Source organism: Canis lupus, chromosome 14, assembly GCF_048164855.1.
Source record: "Canis lupus baileyi chromosome 14, mCanLup2.hap1, whole genome shotgun sequence".
Lineage (NCBI taxonomy): Eukaryota > Metazoa > Chordata > Mammalia > Carnivora > Canidae > Canis > Canis lupus.
Genome location: NC_132851.1, coordinates 29752020 through 29772716, shown reverse-complemented (window position 1 = coordinate 29772716; position 20697 = coordinate 29752020). Strand labels below are relative to the sequence as shown.

General features: G+C 43.3%; 2 protein-coding genes across 4 annotated transcripts in view; one reads left to right on the top strand and one right to left on the bottom strand.

The window, feature by feature from the left end:
* Window positions 1-20697, top strand: part of ADCY8 (adenylate cyclase 8) — a 214681-nt gene that overhangs the window by 63442 nt on the left and 130542 nt on the right. For all 3 annotated transcript variants that reach the window (XM_072774518.1, XM_072774517.1, XM_072774516.1), the window contains exon 3: window positions 16074-16204. In XM_072774518.1, coding sequence (XP_072630619.1) covers window positions 16074-16204 — 131 coding nt within the window. The remainder of the gene's footprint in view (window positions 1-16073; window positions 16205-20697) is intronic.
* The window catches only part of LOC140604356 (uncharacterized), a 112194-nt gene that overhangs the window by 64737 nt on the left and 26760 nt on the right, over window positions 1-20697 (bottom strand). The window lies entirely within an intron of this gene.

Sequence of the window (20697 nt, the reverse complement as noted above, 5' to 3'; positions counted from 1 at the left end):
GTTGAACAGAGACTTAGTGTTAATGGCCTTGACCCTTCTAGAATAGCTGACTTCATTCAAGGTTTTCTGTTTACTTCTTGTGGGTGGAAAACCAACTCTTGCATTCCATCTGGCTGCCTGATTCTCTGTGATCTTCCCAGGACATTATTCGCATTTTTTGATGTGGTGGAAAGAGTGTGAACTTCGAAGAAAATAACTTGGATTTGATTGCTGGTTCCAACTCCACCTCTGGGTCACCTTGGGTGTGTATCAGTTAAACTCTCTGAATTTTGTATCTTTCATCCAACAGAAATGATAATCCTTATATCTAAAGGTGGCTGTGAGGAAATCCAGCATATGGGTGAAAGTTGGAGGCCACACTTTGGTTCTTGAACCTTTGGACCCCCTGGGTCATATTCTGACCTTTAATAGCAGAACACACTGTGATTCTAGTAACTATAGTTTTTCCTCTTGCTGTTTGTTATCTTACCCATATTTTCCATCCCTGGGCAGTACTAATTTTAAATACTCCTCCTATTCAAAGAGAGGCTATCACCCTACACTCATTTGCATACAATTAACATTTTCAAAGGTAGTTCAGATAGAAGGAATCCATCACCATCACTGCCCTTAATACCTTTAATCCTGCCTAGAGAAGATGAGGAGCAGCCAGAGAGCCAAATGGGCCTCTTTTATCTCACAAACCCGTCTAGGGAATTTTGACTAAAGAAATTGAAATTGGAAACCTGACACAGCCCAACTATAAAATGCCAAAGGGAGGGCATGCTCGGTTGCCTGGATATAGTTGAAGGCGCATCTCAAAAGTGGTAGTAGAATAGAGCAGAGGAAAATAGAATAAGTGTTTTTAAAAAACGATTCATGCCTAGAATAGCTTATTTCAGCTGGATTTGAGTACAGGTCCATTGATGGGAATTCTGTATCATCTGTTTTGTATAAACCACAGGCAAAATGGATCCACCATAAAAGAAAACAGATAATTTAAAAATACTTTTAAGCAATCTGAGTACAGGGCCATTCTAGAATCGTTTGTGTTTGTTTTTAGTCTTTTGCAAATGTCTTGCCTCCCCTAATTTGAGAGCAATATTTTAGAAGGAAACTGAGTATTTCAAAGTGTTCAATTTCTTTTTCATAGAAACAAGCGCTTGTTTTCTTTCCACGCTAATATTTTGTTGTTTACACTATACTCAATTTAATTTGATGATAGCAATAGCAAGTACAACTAATATAAACAGATTTGTGAATAAACACTACTGCCTGTTCTTTAAGATAGGACATAAGTGAGGGAGCAGACATGGGTGGGTGGTGGATAGCCAGGGCCCCCAAATTATGAACATATTGGAAGCCTCCATGAATCAGTTAAGTGAAGATCTACTATAACACAATGACATTTTAAAAATTTATTTATAAAAAATCAAAAGAATCCAAACTGATCTTTTAAAAATATTGAAACTACTTTTGATTAGCAAGCAAAGTCTACAAAGTTGAGACAGGCTGGTCTCAAGGCAAGAAGAAACACAGAGACAGAGAGGAGAGACCTCTGGGGCAAGGGGCAAGTGCAAAAGGAGGCAGAGACTGGAATTGACAGATGTAGGACTCCATATAGACTTGAGATTGGAGAGATGCACAAGCCAAGGAGCACTAAGGACTGCCACCAGAAGCTAGGGGAGCAACATGGGGCAGTCTTTCCCTCAAAGTTCCTGGAAGGAGCCAACCTGCCTACACCTTGATCCCAGGCTTCTGACCTCTAGAACACTGAGAGAATAAATTGCTGCTGTTTTAAGCCACCTGATTTTGTGGTGATTAAGAATCTGATGCAAATTTCCACTGCCTTTAGAATCCAGTCCATTTCTTACCCTGCTCTTCACCTTAAACATTACCTGGATAGAGTTAGCAGCAACTAGTCTTATATAATATTTACTGTGTGGTCCATGCTGTATTATGATGCTCTTTACATATATAGGTGACCCATCTTGGGCAACACGGTGGGTCCATTATACGTGGATTTTTTTCAATAAATGCAGTACAGTACTATAAATGCATTTTCTCTTCCTTATGACTTTTTTTTAAGATTTTTTATTTATTTGAGAGAGAGAGTGCACAAGCAGGGGGAGCAAGGCAGAGGGAGAGGGAGAAGCAGGCACCCTGCTGAGCAGGGAGCTCAAAGCAGGGCTCAATCCTAGGACCCTGGTATCATGACCAGAACTGAAGACAGATATTAATCAACTGACCCAGGCGTCCTGGAAAATTTATTTCCGAGAAAACACCTACAGTGTTTATAGGCAACTTAGTTGCTGCGTGACAGTAGAGTCAGACAGACCTGGTTTTGAATCTCAGCTTTTCACCTCAGTAACTGTGTAAACTTGAACAAGAATGCCACTTGATGTGCCTTTTCCTTATCTGTTAAATTGGAATAATCTGATGTACTTCACTGACTATCGTGAGATTTACTTGAAATAAATGCTTGTGGCATGACTGAGGAACAGGCACCCATGGGTCCTCATTTCCCCAGCCCCATGTCACGACTAAGTGTTCCAAAGTGCAGGCTTCTTGTTTCCGTGACAGAGCTAATGGAGTGGAGCCATTGGGAAGTCCGCACATCTTGGAATCCCCACAGGCTGTATGTTCTTTGGGGCCAGAGTCTGATTCATCTTTCAGGAACACATGAGCCTGGCACACATCAGGCATGATTACTGCTTATTGAAGGAAATTGAATTGAGTAAACAGAGACAAATATGCTTTTTTTTTTTTTTTGTATGTAATAGGAAAGTAGAGAGATGTGTGGTGTGACATTTGCAAACGTGGAGTCAGAAGGACTTCCAGAGTGTACATAATTTCTCCTGGCCTGATAGATTTTAGAAAAGATTTTTGAGTATTGATTAAATTATAAAATGCCTTCCTGCTCCCCTGCCCCTTGCCACAGTTACACATGAGTACTTTTCATATCCATGGGCCCTGGAGGAGGGTGAAATCCTCTCTGGGGACATAGATGTTTCTCTCCTAGACCTCATGGACCAGCTTCCCAGTCACTGTGAAGGGCAGAGATCAGGAAACCACTACCACCACAGCTTTTAGCTCTAGAGCCATGCCACCTTCTGGGCCCGCCCTGGCAAATGTGGATAGTGGCCACCTTCCTGACCACCACAAATCTTGTGACTAGACTCCAGAGCGATACACTTAAAATTCCAATATCTCCATGACTACGACTGCCAGTGACAAAAAGCAGAAGTAGCTGGAAAATAGCCTCTGTCTCACTTCCACGTTCTAAATCTTGCAGGAGTACATCTAATTTGCAAACTCCAAATCCTACCCAGAGCTGCAGGATTTGGGGTAAATGCAGGAATTAACTTTCCAGGCTCTTTAATTCAGAAAGGGATGTTTGGGATCTTCTCACTCTTCAGACTGCACCTCCCAGTAAGAAGTACATTTTACCTGATGATCTAGTATGACAAAGGCATATATGTAAGATAGAGAACATACCCATGAAACCACACTTAACTCAGAAAAGATATCCAGGAAACCATTCTGATGTTTTTCTGTTTTTATTTATTTCATTTTTCAATGCTGTGTATGATCCACTAAATTTGATGACAAGCTCACAAACGTGTCACAAACTCCAATTTTTAAAATGCTGCATGTGGTAGGGAAGACCCCTGAGGGTTAGGCCACCAAGCCCACCACACCCCTCATATGCCATTCCAGCAGACTCTCTGGTCCCTCTGGCCAGAGCCTTTGACTTGTACGTAATTGTGATGCCTCAGGACCCAGGACCCCATGGGGAAGCATCTGTCCCTCCTCCAAGATGATGGCTACCATTCTTGACCATAAAGCACAGAAGTAGGGGAGGTGGACAGCCCATCAAAAGACAATGAAGTGGAAGCATGCATGGTGCTTTGGTGGACAGGGTGCTAGTTTCATTTACAGACGGGGGGCAGCTTTGGAAGCTTGTGGCATATACACATCATCAAGAGTATTCAATATAACACTGGCTTTCTGTGCCAAACTTACCAAATTTTTTAGTCTGGTACTTCGACTTACAATTAGATTTCTTGGGCAAATTTTTTCTCATTTCTCAGCAAAATGTTGTTGTAGACCATTGTGGCTTATCCAAAAAGGCACATGTTGAAAATAGATGTTCTAATATATTATTTACACTAGATATAGTATCTAGTATTAGATGTTTATATTATCTAATATAAGCCTTCTTTTCTGGTCCATTTAAGAGGTTAAAGTGTAGAAAGAAAGGAATGTGGGGAAGGAAAGGTGACAGAAAAGCCATCAACCTTGGTAGAACACCAAGTACATGAGCAACTCTGGTGTCACTTCCCCCTTGAGACCCTCGCAGGACTGTGGACGGCTGCTTATCATTCCCATTGTCCAGATAAAGACATTGACACTTAAGCAAGATCACTCAGGTAGAAAAATGAACTCAAACCTCATGTGTCTTACATCAGAGCAAAACCTCTTCCTTCTCACAGGTAATGTGAAGACCAGGCTGGTGAATATGGGGACTCATTCCTGTGGTTTCCTAAATGCCTCCCTAGAGAAAACACTTTTCATTTTAAAAGAACATAATATGTTCACCTCTGACTACAAAACAAGTTAATATATACAAATTGATACCTGAGAGAATATCAAAGTGTTTTGGTTCCATTGCTATATTTAAGGAATATCATTTTTCAGGCTTGGGAAGCCATTCCAAAATAGATGCTTTGTATTTTTTAAGTTTTATTTTTAATATTGTCTTATTTCTGCTTTCGTGGTGATACCTTGCAAGTTATTTCGTCCCGACAAGGCCAAATGAATTGAAGTCTAAGTTTTGATCTTTCAGAGAGAGAGAGAGTGTGTGTGTGTGTATGGCAAATTGATCCCAGCCCTGTTGACAAAAGGAACAAAGTTTAACAAAACACATGACGAAAAACCATAAGAGACCTATATTGACCCATATACACTGAAATTTCTGTTCTCCTGAAATGTTGGAAGAAAGGGATGTTCTATGCCATTGAATATGCCAATTAATACACAATTACCCTGTGAATCAACTGCTCTCAGTTATTTGTTTCCAGGGTTCTCAGACACTATTGAGAGGATTGTCATGAGGGCATTGATGTTTCACGGTCTCTCACTATGGACTGTCTTATTCGTTCTGAACTCACCTGTTTCCCTCTCATTCTCCTCTGAGTAGTCACCATTCCTCAATCCTATTATCTCTGAAAGATGCAGTGTGAGTCATTCATTAAGTGAATTTGCTGGCATTTATCAAGTGCCTACTATGTCCCAGACACTGTTCAAGGTTCTCAAGATACCACTAAGATGCTTGCTCTCATGGACTTGCGGGGAGATGAGAGGAGATAAGCAGTGAGCAGATGAACAAATGAATAACTATGAACTTATTCATCATGATGAATGCCATGATTATGGAAACTGATGAGAGGCAAGGAGAGCCTGGAGTGCTATTCCAGATGGGCTCAGAAGAACTGAGGTCTGTTGGAAAAGGCAAACCAAGCAGGGAACTGAGGCAAAAATATTCCAGGCAGAAGGAATACCTACTGCAGAGGCCATAAGATGTGAACAAGCTTGCCAAGGAGCAGAAAGGTTCATGTGCCTAGATGACAGTGATGGAAAAGAGACGAGTGATGAGTGACTCAGAGATGAGTGATGGGAAACTGGACCAAAGCATGTATCTGGGTCATGTGAATTTAGATTAGTATTGGTCATCCCAGTGGAGTTGTCAAGTAGGCACTTAGATGTAGAGCTTAGAGTCCAACAGAGAGGTTCAGGTTGAAATACAGTCTCTAGAGTGGGTCAACGTATGTACGGTATAGAAAGCCATGTCTCTAGAAGAGTTAATCCAGGAAAGTAGTGTAAACAAGGATAGGAAGAAACTCTGGAGTCCCCCAACATTAAAGGGGTGAGTAGAGGAGAAATAATCAGCAAAGATGTTAAAAAGGTAAAATAATAATAAAATGAAAACCATGCCAACAACAACAACAACAAATCAGAAGAGCAGAGCGCATGGACTAGAACCAAAAATTGTTTCAAGGACGAATAGTGGATGCCTCCCTTCAGTGGCTGCCAGAAGGTCAAGGAACATGAGACCCACATGTGACCCCTTCTTCCTAAACGTAGAGTGACAGAAACCAGAAGATGCAAAGGAGAACATACTATATGATTCCACTATATGAAGCTCAAAAAAACAGGAAAAACTCATCTATGTCACTGGGAGTTCTGACTCTCAACAGCTCAAAGCATTTCATCTTTCACATCTGTTATCCTAGCATCTTTTGGAACATGCAAGAGCCAGAGTGGTGCCCTGTGCTGGTGTTTGTTGTAATGCTGTTAATATTTTGTTGCAGTCATTTTTAGTCTCCCAGCCAACTAGACCACAAGCATGGTGAAGGCGGAAGAGAAGCCCTTCCCCTGCTTTGCCCAGTGAGGTGCACAGCAAAAAGCCTGACTCGCTCCTTCCTTAGTACCTGCTTGCTATATAACAGTTCATCAGATGCATGAATGAGTAGCAGATGATATTCTGTGATAGATTACACAAAGAAGCAGAAAAGCTTGTGACAGGAGAGGCAGCCCCAGGTGGTCCACTGCACCCGAGGAAAAAATAAACTCTAAATCAGCTCCATAGTACAGAGCCTGGTACATAGACCTCACTTGTTAAACATGGATCAAGACACCTGGGTCTGCCTTCAGGTGCGGCCATGTACTCATCTGTGCCTTCGGCACAGCTCTCTGGTCTCTCTGTGCCTCAGATTCCATATCTATAAAGTAAGTATAAAATATAATATGTATTATATATAAAATAGAAGTAGATTCCTCATGAGCTGTGATGAAGACAAAACGAGATGATTCATGTACAGAGCTGGACACATAGGAGTGATCAAGAGTTGGTGGTAGCGGTGGCAGTGGACAAAATTGTTTTGTTGATATGATTGCTATTCTTCCTTAGGCATTTGCTTTGTCAAATAGTGTGTTCCCTACTTGTTGAAGGAGTAGTGACTTGTTGGGGACACAAAAGTGATTTTTGGGGTGCTGTCATGTTCTGCTTCCAGGTCTGGGTTCTGTTCAGAAGAGTATGTTCAGTTTGTGGAAATTCATACTGCTGTACATGTAGGATATGAACACATCCCCCTATGTAAATAACACTTCACTACAAATAAGAAAAAGATACTTCAGTGGTTTCCCTTAGCTTTTTTCCCCCCAAAGATTATTTATTTATTTATTTATTTATTTATTCATTCATTCATTCATGAGAGACACAGAGAGAGAGGCAGAGACATAGGCTGAGGGAGAAGCAGGCTCCTGATGTGGGACTCAATCCCTGGACACCAGGATGATGCCCTGAGCTGAAGGCAGATGCTCAACTGCTGAGCCACCCAGGTGTCCCTTCCCTTAGTTTTTAAGATGAAGTTACTCTTCCTTAGCTTAGCACACAAGTGCCTGTAAGACCACCCCTTATCTTCTCTACCTTCAACTATTTGAAATGCTGTGACTACACCATCTCTGTTACTTCCTCATGGCTTCACTCATACAGTTTCCTCAACTTAAATGCAAAACTCCGCTCAAGTACCACCTCTTCCGGGAAAACTTCCCTGACCAAGTCAAGATGTCCTTAACTGGACCCACAGTGTCCCTGATCTTCCATCCATCACTGCATTTACCACCTTAATATCTTTACATACTTGTTTGAAGTTTGGTGAGTGTAGCCACTTTTTTTTTTTCATTAAATTGTGTCATTTTATGTAAGAGCTTGAAAAATAATGAATGAATGGCTACTTAAATAAATGGATGAATAATATTGAAAGGAACCCCTTTTCAGATTTATGATCATAGAGAGATGGAAATGGAAAAAGAGCTGAAGATTCTTTACTACAGGTTACACGGGCTTCTCCTAGGATGTACATTCATTTCATGGCCAGTCTTGATTTTTTCCACTTAACTCTATTCTACAAGGTGCCCTCTAACTGAGCAGTGCTTTCACTTCTAAACAACCTGAACAAGAGTATGGAATGCAAAGGACATAGCTGTAACCAAAGTTTATTATTAACGGGGAATAATAAACATGACAATGGCCACCTGTTAGCCCAGCTACAAGTGAGAAATATTTAGTAAGCATTTATCGGGTTCCTACTGTATACCACAGTATACACTATCCAGGTATACTGACTCACATGTTCAGCGACTCTGGCAGGAAAAACTGAGCTCAGAAAAGGGGCTTTCATGGAGCCTCTCTATGTACCAGGTATTATTAGATTATCTCAATTCATTCAACACCCCACGAGGTAGGTGTTATCAGCCCAGTATCAAGAGATTTGGCTGTGTAATCACACAACTAGGAAGAGAGGGAGGAGCAGTACAGAGGTCCTTCTGCCTCTAAAATCCAAGTTCTCTCATCCGCTAGATGCCAGTTGTTAAGCAGAGAAGTGGGAGCTCGTTGAGTGTGTTGAGTGTTGCGGGGGATCAGCAGATGCTGAAGGGAAGGGGCAGTGAGCTCCAAGCCTGGTCTCTCTCAGGTTAGAGAGAGGGAGATGCACGGCTCTTTCTTTACCACGCTCTCCCTTGCCCAAGCCCCACATGAGTTTTGAAAACCAGAAGCAGTTCTTTATCAAGCAATTTCCTTTTGGGACATGCTATGTAAGAGACAGCCTCGTGTGGCTCTGGAGTGGTTGAGAGTTTGAATGATTTGGGGCTAGGGAATGTGTCTGCATTTTTCCTAGAGCCTTGCCAGCAGGTGAGCAGTCTCTGCTAGCATTGCATATTGTTTCCACTGCAATGTACAGGGCCCATGTGTTGTTCTGTTGGTCCACCAGCATTCTGGGCACTACTGAAATGACCATAGTAAAACAGAAGACGAGACACTTTTGGGTTCTTGGGCCACTGTACAAGCAGGATATCTATCTATCTATCTATCTATCTATCTATCTATCTATCTATCTATCATCTATCTTATATATACATATATTTATAATTTAATATATAATTTATATATGTTTCTATCTCTGCATATATATGTTTACATACCATTTTTCCTCTGTTTTGTACTGTTTCATTCCCTGTGGAATTTCAAAAACTCTTTGGACAATTTTCCAGCCTATCTATAACAATGGTACCTTCTTCCCTTGGCCTCTCCAGCTCTCTGGATTGCTCTCTTTGCCCATTGCAGTGGCCTGCATTCAGATCTGCTCTGCTTGCTGGAGATGTGACAACAACTATGTCATCCATTTTCTGTCTGTTCCCTCACCCTGAAATCCATTCTCTGTAGTCATGCGAATAATGATGTCACCTCCCACCTCTTCTCTCACTTAAAAAATCACCGGCTCCCGGTTCCCCATTAGCTGAAGACCAAATTTCTTGCCATATGATACAAGGGCCATTCCAAATTGTTTCCAGTGGAATTCTCAAGTCTCAATTCTGACCAGTCCTTTGCAAAGAACCTCAACCGGTGAACTCACCAGCAAATTTGCTGTCCTCTGTCCAACCCCTGGGTCTTTGCTCATCGCCTGAATGATCTTCCCTCACTCTCACTGTCGACCTCCTATTTTTTAAGACATCATAATATCCAGTAAAGCCCCTCTGTGAAGAAGGCAAAGCAAAGTTCAATGCCTGCCTTTACACTTCAGAAAACTCAGATTCAGAGAGATTAAGGAGCTGGCCCAAGATCAGACAGTGAGGAAGCACATGCCAGAAAGAGACGCAAATTCGGGTCTTCTGATTGTGATTTCCAACCTATCTATCAATGTCTCTTTATTGAAAACTACGCAATGCTTAGTGTTGTGTGAGAAAAGTGGCAAGCCTTATGTAAGAGGACCTCTCAGCACACTCTAAAAAGACTGAAATCCTGAAGCCATAAGAAGTGCTTAAAAGATTTTTCAAGAGATGCTTCTTGGCAGCATATTGGGTACCTAATGTCTTCTGCATAGCAAATGTGCTCTTGATCCCTCACCTTTGACTAAATTCCTTTCAGGAGAGCTCAGCATCATACCTGAGCATCACAGTGCCTGTGGTTTATTATCATTTTATTGCCAGAGCAAAAAAAAAAAAAAGCCTCCCTTTTTATTTAATAACGTTAGAGTTGTTGATACAAGAGGTGATCCTCACCTAAAGATAAGCATGCTTGTGCTAAGCCTTGGGGAGGGCAGGACTGGTGCCAAAGGCATGCATTGCCCAATGATGGGTCAAAGAGCCAATGATTGTGGGGAGGAAAATATGCTGGGTGCTCTGCTAAGTGGACGCCTGGGGAGTGGAGGGGAGCATTTTGTCACTGATGTCGTTTCAGCCAGTCGATGAATGGTGATAATAATAAAAGGCAAAGCAACATTTAGTTCTCTTGCTATTGTTTTAAATTCTCGTATTGCACTTCCTCCCCTGACTCTCAGGGCATAGTGCCGCTGCCAAGCATTTGATCAAATGTATCTCACTGGGTCCTGAGGATAACCCCAGAAGAGAGCTAGAACTACTATCACCATTTTGCACATGAAGAGAATAGGCTTGGAGACGTTAAGTCACTTCCCTATGGACACACATCTAAGTTTCAGGATCTGAGCTGTGGTCTGTGAAGGCAGGGCCTTGGTTCTTGTGTGCTGACTGCTCCCAGGATATAGACATTCAGCAAATCAAAGAATGAGGCAAATCAAAGAATGCTTAAGAATTACCAAGTCTTGGGGTGCCTGAATGGCTCAGTGGTTGAGCATCTCAGGTCGTAATCCTGGGGTCCTGGGATTGAATCCCTCATCAGGCTCCCACAGGAAGCCTGCTTCTCCCTCTGCCTATGTCTCTGCCTCTCAATCTGTGTGTCTCTCATGAATAAATAAATAAAATCTTCAGGGGAAAAAAAAAAGCATTATCAAATCTTGCCAAAGCAATTCCATGTTCACACAAACAGAAACACTCATTCCTACTTATTTAAAAATTTTAATTTAACATCTAATTAAATAGAGTGAGCACACTAACAGCTAAACCAACATAATTGCATTTGGGAGTAAGCCCAGTGACTCCTGGCCAGCACAGGGCTACATACGGAATAGAAGTTGTGGGCATTTAGAGAGCTCCCTATGAGTGCCCAGCTGACAGGTGTGAAGAAGGGTCTAGAAAAAGCAGAAGCACTGAGTCAGGTAATCTAGGGAGTTGGTAGGTGGAGGTCAGCCAGGAGAGCTGTTACTGAATTACAGTGGTACAGGTACTGGTCCAGAGGCTGGTGCAGGTTGCAGACAGAGCAGAAACAGGCAGGTCAACGCAGCATGGTAGGATTCAGGGGGAGCTTTACGGAGGTGGTGTCACTTCAGCAGACCAGATAGAGAATGAATTCCAGGGGCAGGTCCAGTATGATCAGAGGAACATGTGGCTCATCTGAATAGCTGCCTGTTGGGTGGCAAGTCCCTATGCCAGTGATGAGTATATGCCTTCCTCTGAGACCAACTACCAAATGTCTAGTCTCTGCAGACTCCAGTTCTCATCACTTGCTCTGTGTCTTTCTCTGAGTCTTGATGACAAACTGAGTAGAAGCCCAGCCTCTCCTCCTTTACCTTGGCAACTCTTTCAAGGCTCCCAAGACCTCATCTGTGGCTTATAGTGCAGTCTGTCCCAAGTCACTGGGTTATCTGTCCACACTGTTGGTGAAAGCCTGCTCCTGACTTACTGTCAGTGCTTGTCAAACTCCTGCCGGCCACCTCTCTGATACCATGACTGTCACTTCTTGTGTCTGTCATCTCTGAAACTGAGCCTGTAAGCCCCCCACATCTGCTTGTTCACTTCTATATTCATCGCAGCTGACATACTTGTCTACAATAGAATCTCAGTAAAAATGTGAATGAGTGAATTTCAAAAAATACTGTATCCCATAGCCTCAGTACATGCTGTCCTTCTGTGCCTGCGGCACCTTCTCTAGTTTTCTATAGGATTGCTTCCTTCTCTCCTTTAGCTTTCCGTGTAGGTCACCATGCAGAGTCCTTCACTGACCATTCTCTAAAGCAGCCACCAGCTCCCCTGAATCTCTCCCAAGGTCCATTTATTAGTTCTACAACACTGGCTCTCCAGAGGCAAGTGCCATGCCTGTTCTTGTTTTCTGCTGATTCTCCATGCCCAGCACTGTACCTGTCACATGGCACCTATTCCTTGACATGGTAACTAAATGAACAAATAGATAAATTACGGTCCAAGTTCCAGCGAAAAAAGAAAACGTAGGCTTGAGTCTTCACCATGTGCTTGCCAAGTGCATGACCTTGGACTGTCCTATTTCCCCTAAACTCTTTGTATTTCAGTATCCTCATATATAAAATGGGATGAAAATTGTAACTTGCTACCTCCTAATATGAGGTTTTTGATTGGATCCTGAATACAAAGCATTTGGTGTGCTACAGTGTGAGTGGTCAGTGAAAATAAGATACTGTCTGTAACCCCAGATATATGTCTCTTACCTTCACTGCAGTTAACACCTCTTTGCCCGCAGTAGAGTCAGGTCTGGGAGAGATCTCAGTTTATAAGTCTAGGGGAGTGGTGAGTTCTTTCTGAAGCCCTTAGGAGTCCCTGCTGTGTCTAAGCCCAGAAATGCTGCCTGCATGGAGGCCTGCCCTGCTACCTTACCCTCCCCCAAGACAAGCATCTGCATAAGATAAAGCTCCTGAATCCCTCACTGGTTTTCACCTGGACATCCCCCCAAGGGTCACTGTAGCAGTTGATGCCCATGAAGTCATTTGGATGATGACGTGAATAGAACGTGTTATGTGAGCTGAGAGGAAGTCTGGGCAGGAGCCAGTGGTACACTTTGAATCAACCTGGGGCCCTTTTCATTGCAGATGGAAAACACTCAGGGGAAATAAAAAGATGTGCAGAATATGAGCACAAAGGCCACCCAGGCCACAGTCTGGCTCCAGGAAACACTCTTGTACTTCTGATCTCTAAAGCCAGAGAATCAGATATTGTGCCTCCGCAGGAGCTGAAAATTGTATTAAGGAGTGAACTTTCTCATTTTCTTTTTGATTGTGTTTTCGGGGGACTTCAGTGATGTTTCTCAAGCAGTGAACAGATCTGAGGGAAACGAAAGTATTGAAAATGGGCTTCTATGAGTAGACCAGGCAAATTCCCATCATCTTGCATAAAATGCTTTACAAAGGGAGGAGCAGGTACTGGTCAGTTTCCAGTAGCACCACTGACCAGAGGCTGGCAAGTCTTAGTGCTGGAGAATGTTACTATTAAAATTTTAATTTAAATTTTATAAAAGATTTTATTTATTTCAGAGAGAGAAAGAGTATAGTGCATGAGTATGGGGTGGGGGAGAAGGAGAAGTAGACTCCTGACTCAGAACTGGATCCCAGGACCTTGAGATCATGACCTGAGCCAAAGGCAGATACTTAACTGACTGAGCCACCCAGGTGCCCCAAAATTAATTAATTAACTTATTTACTTATTTTTAAAGCCTTATTTATGTATTCATGAAAGAGGCAGAGACACAGTCAGAGGAAGAAGCAGACTCCCCATGGGGAGTCCGATGTGGGACTCGATCCTAGGACCCCGGGATCACAACCTGAGCCAAAAGTAGATGCTCAACCACTGAGCCACCCAGGTGCCCCCATACAAAAATTTGGTTCTAAAGTCTCCCATAAAAGCATTAATGTCATAGTTAGAGGATTAAATGCACATTGCCACTCAAAGAATCTGTTCAGCAAGCAATCATCCTGTGCACGGACCCTGCTGGCCATAGTAGGGGATCCATTCATGAGCTGGGCACAGTTTCTGCCATCTGTGGGTTCACCATTTGTTTAGGAAGTATTTATTGAGTGCCTACTATATTTAGGCAGTGAGTGCCCCTCAAAGCCATGATTAGCACCTACTCCTGTCCAGCAGTGATGCATGAGCAGGACCATGGATACCTAAGAAGTTGGCAGATAGAGCTAATGAGGACAAAATGGACATGATGTAGGTCATTTGCAAGAATCATGCTTCTCAGTCCCACAATTAGACAGCTTTCTTTCTTTTTTTAAAAATTTTATTTAGTTTTTATTCGTGAGACACACAGAGAGAGAGGCAGAAACACAGGCAGAGAGAGAAGTAGGCTCTTGAGGGGAGCCCGATGTGGGATTTGATCCCGGTACTCAGGGACCACAGCCTGAGCTGAAGGCGGACGCTCAACCATTGAACCACCCAGGCACCTCATGAAATAGCTTTCAAGAGAGGAGAAGCTGCATTGTATGAAGCTCTGTGGGCATTTCACTAATAAAGCCCTTCGCATAGGAACAGCAAGGAAGGAGGGAATTCACACCAGGCCTGTCACACATTTTATGTCTTGAATTCTCACAGCAACCCTAGGAAGTAGATAATTTGATTATTATTTACCAAATTAGGAAACTAAGACACAGAGATGACCAAGCTCACTTAAATATACGTGACTATCAGTGATGGAGACAGAGTCCAAAGTCCAGTCTCCCTCAAAACTCAGGGCTTCCCCCCACCCAAGAGTCCCATCAGAGAATAACGTGGTAAAGGACTGCCTCCTGGCACTGCCACTAGGTAACTATGTAGGTCATGCAAGTAATTTAATCCCTCCTGGACACAGTCCATTCGATGGCAGTAATTATTTGTGCCTGCTTATTTTCAGGGTTTTGCAAACGAATGGTGAAAATCCTCAAGATCCATAAATAACTATGAAGATACAAGAAACTAATGATTGGAATCTACCTGTCTTAAGCTCAGCTTCCACACTGTAGCAAATTATACAACAAAGAAGTCAGATTTTTGCCCACTTTCCACAACACAGGTCTTTTTAGGATTTAGGTCTTGTTGCTAGTTGACTAACTTGTTTTGTTTTTATCTACCATGTTGATCACAATGGAAGAATATTATTTGTCTACACACAGTCCAAAAAAGACTGAGACACACATGGGCTGTGTGTCTCATCTCCTCTCTTGATAAAGAGTTGGTGCCTCCAGAGGTGACTGGGTGGCTCAGTCGGTTAAGCTTCTGCCTTCAGTTCAGGTCATGATCCTGGGGTTCTAGGATCAAGTCCAGCATTGGACTCCCTGCTCAACGGGGAGCCCGCTTTTCCCTCTGCTTCTGACTCTCCTCCCTGCTCATGCTGTCTCACTCACTCACTCTCTCAAATAGATAAATAAAACCTAATACAAGAAAAAGAAAAAAAAAAAAAGAGTGCCTCCTAACTCTTGCTTTGCTGTTTGTTCCCCATTTCAGTAATCGTAGCATGCTGTCCCCACCCACCAGACTCAGAGCCTGGCCATCCCCGTGGTCGCACTCTGTCTTTCTCCTACCATCCCAGCTGGCTGCCAGTCCTCCAGATCTGGTCTCAGCATCACCTCTCACCTGGAGCAGTTTCCCCAGCTGGTCTCTACCTCTACCCTGGGTCCCCACCTCACATTCCCTTCTCCAAACCATAGTCAGGGCAATGTGTTAACATTTTTAAATTGAAAATTACATCGGTTTACATGATTCCTCAGCTTGGGACCATTCAGTGGCTTTCAGTTGTAGATGGAATGAGATACCAACATCTTCCAGGGGCACTCGAGATCTGTCTACACCTGCAGCCTCATTGCTTGTTACTACATTCCTCTGTCATGGCCCTCCAGCCGTATCATTGCTTTTTTTTTTTTTTTTTTTTACAATTGAACACTTGCTGTGTCCTCTCCCTGGACCTCTCTTCTTGCACTGCATAGGGCTGGCTCATTCCAGTCTTTCAGATATCAGCTTAAAGATCATATCCTCAGAAAGGTGCTTTCTATCCTGATTTGAGTCGTGTCATACTCTGATCATGATCTCCTCTTGCACTGCACTTGTCACATTTTTTTAATGTGTGTGGGTGCCTTTGAATGGACCTTACTGTTAGAATGTGAGTTCCACAATAGTAGAACCCTCATCAACTTGGATCACCACCATCTACTTGACCTCCCACACAGTGGCAAATACCATGTACTCAGTAGATACTGGTGGTGTTCAAGAATGGCATGAAGTTAGCAATTCCTCAAGAAAGTCAGTCAAGAACCCCATGCCTCCTGCCTGGTGCATGCACCATCTCAGACTTGCTGGTCAGCCTAATGGGACTGTCCCTCTCCACTGCTCTATTCCAGGAACGGCTCGTTTTATCTGTGCTTCCTCGGTTTGTCGTCCTGGAAATGATCAACGACATGACCAATGTTGAAGATGAACACTTGCAGCACCAGTTCCATCGGATCTACATCCATCGTTACGAGAATGTCAGGTGAGAAACACAGCACCCTCACCCCAGCTCTGTGCATGATCAGGGTGTGTGCCTGGCTGCTCCCATTGGACTGCCGTGACTTCTGTCTGCTTGAATGTCAAAGCCTTTCTCCATGTGGTTGATTAATTCCTTAACCAGTGATTATTCATCACGGAGTTCATTTCCAAATTGAGGCTTGAGAAGAATGTCAGAGAGATGCAATTATGTTGGCTTGCCTGCCTTTATATTTTGAGGTGAAAAGCAAAAGCCTTTTACACTATGTTTGAAAAAATAATTCCAGAATGTGAGCTGGAGACCTCAAAGGCGATTACATAGATCTTCTCCTTGTATCCCTATAACTTTCTTTAAAACAACATAAAAAAGAACTGTGGCTGATTTTTCTTTTGTGAACATATTTTTGGCCAACCCACCCATCCACCCAACTACCCACCCACCCACTCATCCATCCATCTACCAACTCTTGCACCTGCCCACCCTTCCACCCATTTACCCATCCATCCCTTCAGCCATCCATCCATTAGTGTCCTCTCTATGCCCAGCACTGCCCTGGACAGTATGGTGTGTACTGAAAAATCAGAGGTGGGGGGCAGCCCCAGTGGCGCAGCGGTTTAGCGCTGCCTGCAGCCCGGGGTTTGATCCTGGGGACCCTGGAGGACCCTGGGGACCCACGTCGGGCTCCCTGCATGGAGCCTGCTTCTCCCTCTGCCTGTGCCTCTGCCCCTCTCTCTCTCTGTGTCTCTAAGAATAAATACATAAAATCTTTTTAAAAAAATCAGAGGTGGGGGCTCCTTGATGAGACAGAGTAGCTTTAAAATTCCATCTCTACCTCTTCCTTATATGTGACCTTGGGCAATTTACATACCTGAATCTCAGGACCCTTCTCTGTAAGGTTAACATCTTAATAAAAGCCACCTTGCAGAGGTTTATGCAGATGATCTAACTGAAGATATATACAAAGCATAGAATAGGAGTAAGCATACAGTAGAACACTGGGCATATTGTTGATGGTCTCAGACATGTTTCCTAATTATAAGCCGAAAGAACCTAGGAAGCCTGGGTGGCTCAGCGGTTTAGCACTGCCTTCAGCGCAGAGCGTGATCTGGGGACCCCAGATGGAGTCCCACATCGGGCTCCCTGCATGGAGCCTGCTTCTCCCTCTGCCTGTGTCTCTGCCTCTCTCTCTCTCTCTCATGAATAAATAAATAAAATCTTTTTAAAAAATAGGCAGAAAGAACCTAACCTTGGTTGGTTTAAAAGAATTAGAAAGGCTGAGTAGTAGCTCACATAGTAATTGGGGAAGGATGGAGAGGCAGGCTTAGCAAATGGGCCAGAATCAGAGCAGAGAGATAGACCAGTGAGGACACTGCCTCCACTGTTTCTGAAGAATCTACTGCTTGTGCTACTAGCTCTGTCGCCTTCCCCAACATAGCTACCACCTCTTGGATTGCTCCTGCAGTCCCCCAGGATCTGGATGTGGCTGCCTCTGCCCTGCAGTCACTCCCTGCTCCCCCTGCCTTTTTGCAAGGCAAGGTAAAGCCTGGGGCAGATGTGTCTGATTGGTTTAGACCAGTCACTCACCAGAAGTGCCTGAAAAGCAGATTTCTGACACTTTCAACTCGTCCAGTAGAATTATATCTCCCTCCCACTAAATATCATGGGGTGAAAATCCCCAAATGTAGGGGGAAATTTACACGTTAAACAGCTCTTAAACTAACCAGTGTACCCGTTAGTCAGAGGGAAGAGCAACTTTTCCTTCTTACCAGCTTCTCTAGGCATTCACTTGGCATACTGGGACACTCATTTGAAAGGAAGTCCAACAGAAAGCATGATTCCGATCCAGTGAGTGTATCCATAGAGGTCATTATCAGAGTTTTGTCCAAGAATAGAGCTACACTGGGTATAAATGCCTGGGTTGGCAACACAGCCTTTGCCATATAGCCACTCCAATGAAAGATACTCCCCAGATCCACAAATTGGTCCCATCGACAATGGAGACTCATCAGTATCAGTGTAGGTAATGGGCTCAGGGAAGTATCTATAATTATCACACAGTGTGATGTTCTTTTTTTTTTTTTTTTTTTTTTTTTTTTTTTTGGTGTTCTATTTTTAAAGTAAGCAAAGGGTGCAAGTGAATCATAAAAAGAGGAAGACCTAGAGTGAGGGAGGAGGGATGGGGATATAGATTCTGGGATCATGCCCTGAGCCAAAAGCAGGTACTCAGCCACTGAGCTGCCCAGGCATCCTGTTGGGAGCATTTTTAAAATTATTTCCAGTCCTGTGTCTTTGTCTTCAGGGCAACCCACCTGAAATAAAGTTCATTCTTTCTTCTCTGTTGCTTTTATTGTTGTTTGTTGTTCTGTGACCCTGCTCTAAAAGCAGTCTGCTGGACATGTCTGATTATTGATGATATTTCATACCATTCTTTTTCTCCTGCCATGTATATGTGCCAGGATAGGGTACAGTAAGAGGTGCAGCACTCGGGTGCCCTTACTGTGCCACGGGGCCTGGGACCCAGTGCATTGGGTCTTTCATTCCAGAACACATTCTCGGAGCCACATCTCCTTCCAGACTTTGGCAGCATTGTTTCTTTTTTCAGGGCCTCATTTTCCTTATCCAAAAACTGAATGGTTTGCAGTTGGACAGTTTGGGTTCTCATGTTGATTTCAGCTCTTTCCATGTGAGACTTCCCCAGGTCCTCTCTGCAGATCCACTTTGGCTGCATGATGTTTTACTGGAAGCCTTTTGGGCTTCTAGTCCCTCTGCCCAATTCCATTCGTTTCTCCTATTTTTCACCAAATATTTAAGACACATTATTTAGAGTACTACTATCTGCTCTAACACATAACTTCTCAATTTCACTGATTTCAATTCAATAAAATTTATTCACACAACTGCCCCTTGCTGATGCTCCTGGTCAATGGGTCACTTAGGGACAAAGGTCCCTGAGTTTTATATCTGTGCCCTCCACTGGGACTCAGAGATTTTGTTCAGTTCTTGGAGGGAAAAGGGTAGAAAAGACACACCTGCTTCATCAGCACCTTGGTCCAAAAATGGCATGAATCACTTCAGTTCAGATTCCATTGATGTGACCTGATTGCATGACTCCACCCAGACACAAGAGAACAGAGTCCCCAGCTCAGCAGCCTCTCCTAGTGACAAGGGTTCGTGGATTTGGTGTATGATTTACTTATCTCCCAAAGCTCCCTTCCCCCTTCCTCTTACCCAGCCGCACACTATGTCCATTGGCACATTTGCTGGCACACATTGTTTGGATCTACTCAAGGGGTAAACTTGTCTTTACCTCTCCCAGTGTTAGACTAGACAATTCAGTGAACCTTCATTAGGAATCAGAAAACCCTCAATCTTATAGGCTTACTCAGTCTATCTGGTTTCTGGGCTGGCTCTTCTTTCCATCCAGCCCTGCCCAGAAGGGTGGCCACCACATTGGCCGTTTAGACCAGAGTTTCATGTACAAGCAAAATGCAACTGAGTGGGTCCAGAGAACCTGTTGACTTTTGAGACCCATCTGCATGGCAATCTATGAAACACTCTCTGAGTCCCAAAAATTTCCCCAAACCCTCCACTTACCAAGGACTATGCTGTGATTTAAAAGTTACCTACTTGTACATAATAGTACAGAATTGCTTCGGTGATCCTTCTTTATTATCAAGAAAATGGAAGCTCAGAGAGGTTAAATAATCTTCCCAAAGACACACAGTTTAGAAGAAGAGTCTACCCAGGGCCCATATTCTTAATAATTCTTTTGAACCCTGCTAAAGCTTCCTCAAAGTTTCTCTATTTGCAGAGTAACTATTAGGTAACGATACTTATTTTTAGCCAGATAAGTAACTTATAGGAGCAAGTTCAAATTATTTTTGAAAATTAACATGGGCTCTTCAATACATTCTAGAATGAATACACTCTAAGATGATTATCACAGAAGGTTCCAAGTTCATACCTAGAATCAAGAGACCTGACCTGAAGCTCCTCACTTGGGGGTAGCAGAATGGACAGTGCAGAGAAAACCAGGGCCCTAGTTTCTGCCTCTCATCTTTTTAGTCAACAAACCCTCGTTGCATAACTATAGTTTAAACATAAGTTATCTATCTTGGATGTGTACTAGAATCACTAGGGACTCTTTTTAAAGCAGATTCTGATCCAGTGGGTCTGGAATGGGGCCTGAGATTCTGCATTAGATGCCAGTGGTGGCCACAACCACACTCTGAGAAAAAAAAGACTGCATTCTGAAGATTTCTGTTGATTCAATTCAGGAAGCATGTCATGGGGCCACCGTGTAATAGGCACGGGGGATACAGCAGTGACTTTCTTCATATCTTTTAGTTAGTAGATGGAGCACACTTAGTCCTAAATAGTTGTGTTGTCAAGTGTTAAATGCCATGACAGGCAGCCCCATAGACTGGGTCAGAGGCTGGAATAGGAATGACTGTCTGTGCTTGGGGAATTCTGTATAAAAGCAGGGTCTCAATATATGA